Source organism: Volvox carteri, assembly GCF_000143455.1.
Source record: "Volvox carteri f. nagariensis unplaced genomic scaffold VOLCAscaffold_16, whole genome shotgun sequence".
Classification (NCBI taxonomy): domain Eukaryota; kingdom Viridiplantae; phylum Chlorophyta; class Chlorophyceae; order Chlamydomonadales; family Volvocaceae; genus Volvox; species Volvox carteri.
Genome location: NW_003307559.1, coordinates 405,271 through 407,491, shown reverse-complemented (window position 1 = coordinate 407,491; position 2,221 = coordinate 405,271). Strand labels below are relative to the sequence as shown.

The 2,221-nt window shown below is 53.0% G+C and overlaps 2 protein-coding genes across 2 annotated transcripts in view; both read right to left on the bottom strand.

Annotated features, from left to right (window-relative positions):
- VOLCADRAFT_59828 (uncharacterized protein) overlaps positions 1-1,666 on the bottom strand; it is a gene marked incomplete at both ends in the record, with an annotated part of 5,458 nt that extends 3,792 nt beyond the window's left edge. Inside the window, one exon of the mRNA XM_002949778.1 lies at positions 1,557-1,666. Within this exon, the coding sequence (XP_002949824.1) occupies positions 1,557-1,666 (110 nt within the window). The remainder of the gene's footprint in view (positions 1-1,556) is intronic.
- Positions 1,667-1,861: 195 nt separating this feature from the next.
- VOLCADRAFT_59831 (uncharacterized protein) lies at positions 1,862-2,017 on the bottom strand (the record flags this gene model as incomplete). The annotated part of the gene is made up of 1 exon (XM_002949777.1): positions 1,862-2,017. One exon carries the CDS (start codon positions 2,015-2,017, stop codon positions 1,862-1,864), a length of 156 nt encoding a protein of 51 aa, XP_002949823.1.
- Positions 2,018-2,221: the final 204 nt, after the last annotated feature.

The window sequence follows — 2,221 nt, the reverse complement described above, 5'->3', positions numbered from 1 at the left end:
GTCGCCATCACCTTCATCCACGTCGAATCTTCACCGTCACCATCTTCTTCTTACCGTCGACGTTTTGCCGTCCCCATCACCTTCATCCCGTCGAATCTTCACCGTCACCACCTTCTTCTTACCGTCGACGTTTTGCCGTCGCCATCACCTTCCCCATGTCGAATCTTCACCGTCACCATCTTCTTCTTACCGTCGACGTTTTGCCGTCGCCATCACCTTCCCCACGTCGAATCTTCACCGTCACCATCTTCTTCTTACCGTCGACGTTTTGCCGTCACCATCACCTTCATCCCGTCGAATCTTCACCGTCACCACCTTCTTCTTACCGCCGACGTTTTGCCGTCGCCATCACCCCACGTCGAATCTTCACCGTCACTACCTTCTTCTTACCGTCGACGTTTTGCCGTCGCCATCACCTTCTCCACGTCGAATCTTCACCGTCACCACCTTCTTCTTAAAGTCGTCGTTTTGCCGTCACCATCACCTTCATCCCGTCGAATCTTCACCGTCACCACCTTCTTCTTACCGTCGACGTTTTGCCGTAGCCATCACCTTCTCCACGTCGAATCTTCACCGTCACCACCTTCTTCTTACCGTCGACGTTTTGCCGTCGCCATCACCTTCCCCATGTCGAATCTTCACCGTCACCATCTTCTTCTTACCGTCGACGTTTTGCCGTCGCCATCACCTTCCCCACGTCGAATCTTCACCGTCACCATCTTCTTCTTACCGTCGACGTTTTGCCGTCACCATCACCTTCATCCCGTCGAATCTTCACCGTCACCACCTTCTTCTTACCGCCGACGTTTTGCCGTCGCCATCACCCCACGTCGAATCTTCACCGTCACTACCTTCTTCTTACCGTCGACGTTTTGCCGTCGCCATCACCTTCTCCACGTCGAATCTTCACCGTCACCACCTTCTTCTTAAAGTCGTCGTTTTGCCGTCACCATCACCTTCATCCCGTCGAATCTTCACCGTCACCACCTTCTTCTTACCGTCGACGTTTTGCCGTAGCCATCACCTTCTCCACGTCGAATCTTCACCGTCACCACCTTCTTCTTACCGTCGACGTTTTGCCGTCGCCATCACCTTCCCCACGTCGAATCTTCACCGTCATCACCTTCTTACCGTCGACGTTTTGCCGTCGCCATCACCTTCTCCACGTCGAATCTTCACCGTCACCATCTTCTTCTTACCGTCGACGTTTTGCCGTCGCCATCACCTTCTCCACGTCGAATCTTCACCGTCACCACCTTCTTCTTACCGTCGACGTTTTGCCGTCGCCATCACCTTCATCCCGTCGAATCTTCACCGTCACCACCTGCTTCTTACCGTCGACGTTTTGCCGTCGCCATCACCTTCTGTGTAATCTGCACGGGGGTACCTGGCGCAATGCAGTTCGGGGGTTTGCATGGACCGTTGCTATTTGGGGGGTTAACTGGCATAATTGTTTTCGGGGGGTTTGCATGGACCGATGCTATTTGGGGGGTTATCTGGCATAATTTGTTTCGGGGGGTTTGCCTAGACCTATGCTAATTGGGGGGTGACCTGACATAATGTGGTTCGGGGGTTTGCATGGACCGATGCTATCTGGGGGATTAACTGGCATAGTGCAGTTGGGGGGTTCGCATGGACCTATGCTAATTGGGGGGTGACCTGACATAATGTGGTTCGGTGGGTTTGCATGGACCGATGCTATTTGGGGGGTTATCTGGCGTAATGTGTTGGGGGGTTTGCATGGACCGATGCTAATTGGGGGGTGACCTGACATAATGTGGTTCGGTGGGTTTGCATGGACCGATGCTATTTGGGGGGTTATCCGGCATAATTTGTTTCGGGGGGTTTGCATGGACCTATACTAATTGGGGGGTGACCTGACATAATGTGGTTCGGGGGGTTTGCATGGACCGATGCTATTTGGGGGGTGACCTGGCATAATGTGGTTCGGGGGGTTTGCATGGACCGATGCTATTTGGGGGGTTATCTGGCATAATTTGTTTCGGGGGGTTTGCATGGACCGATGCTAATTGGGGGGTGACCTGACATAATGTGGTTCGGTGGGTTTGCATGGACCGATGCTATCTGGGGGATTGCCTGGCATATGGTTCGGGGGTTTGCATGGACCGATGCTAATTGGGGGGTGACCTGACATAATGTGGTTCGGTGGGTTTGCATGGACCGATGCTATTTGAAGGGTTATCTGGCATAATTTGTTTCG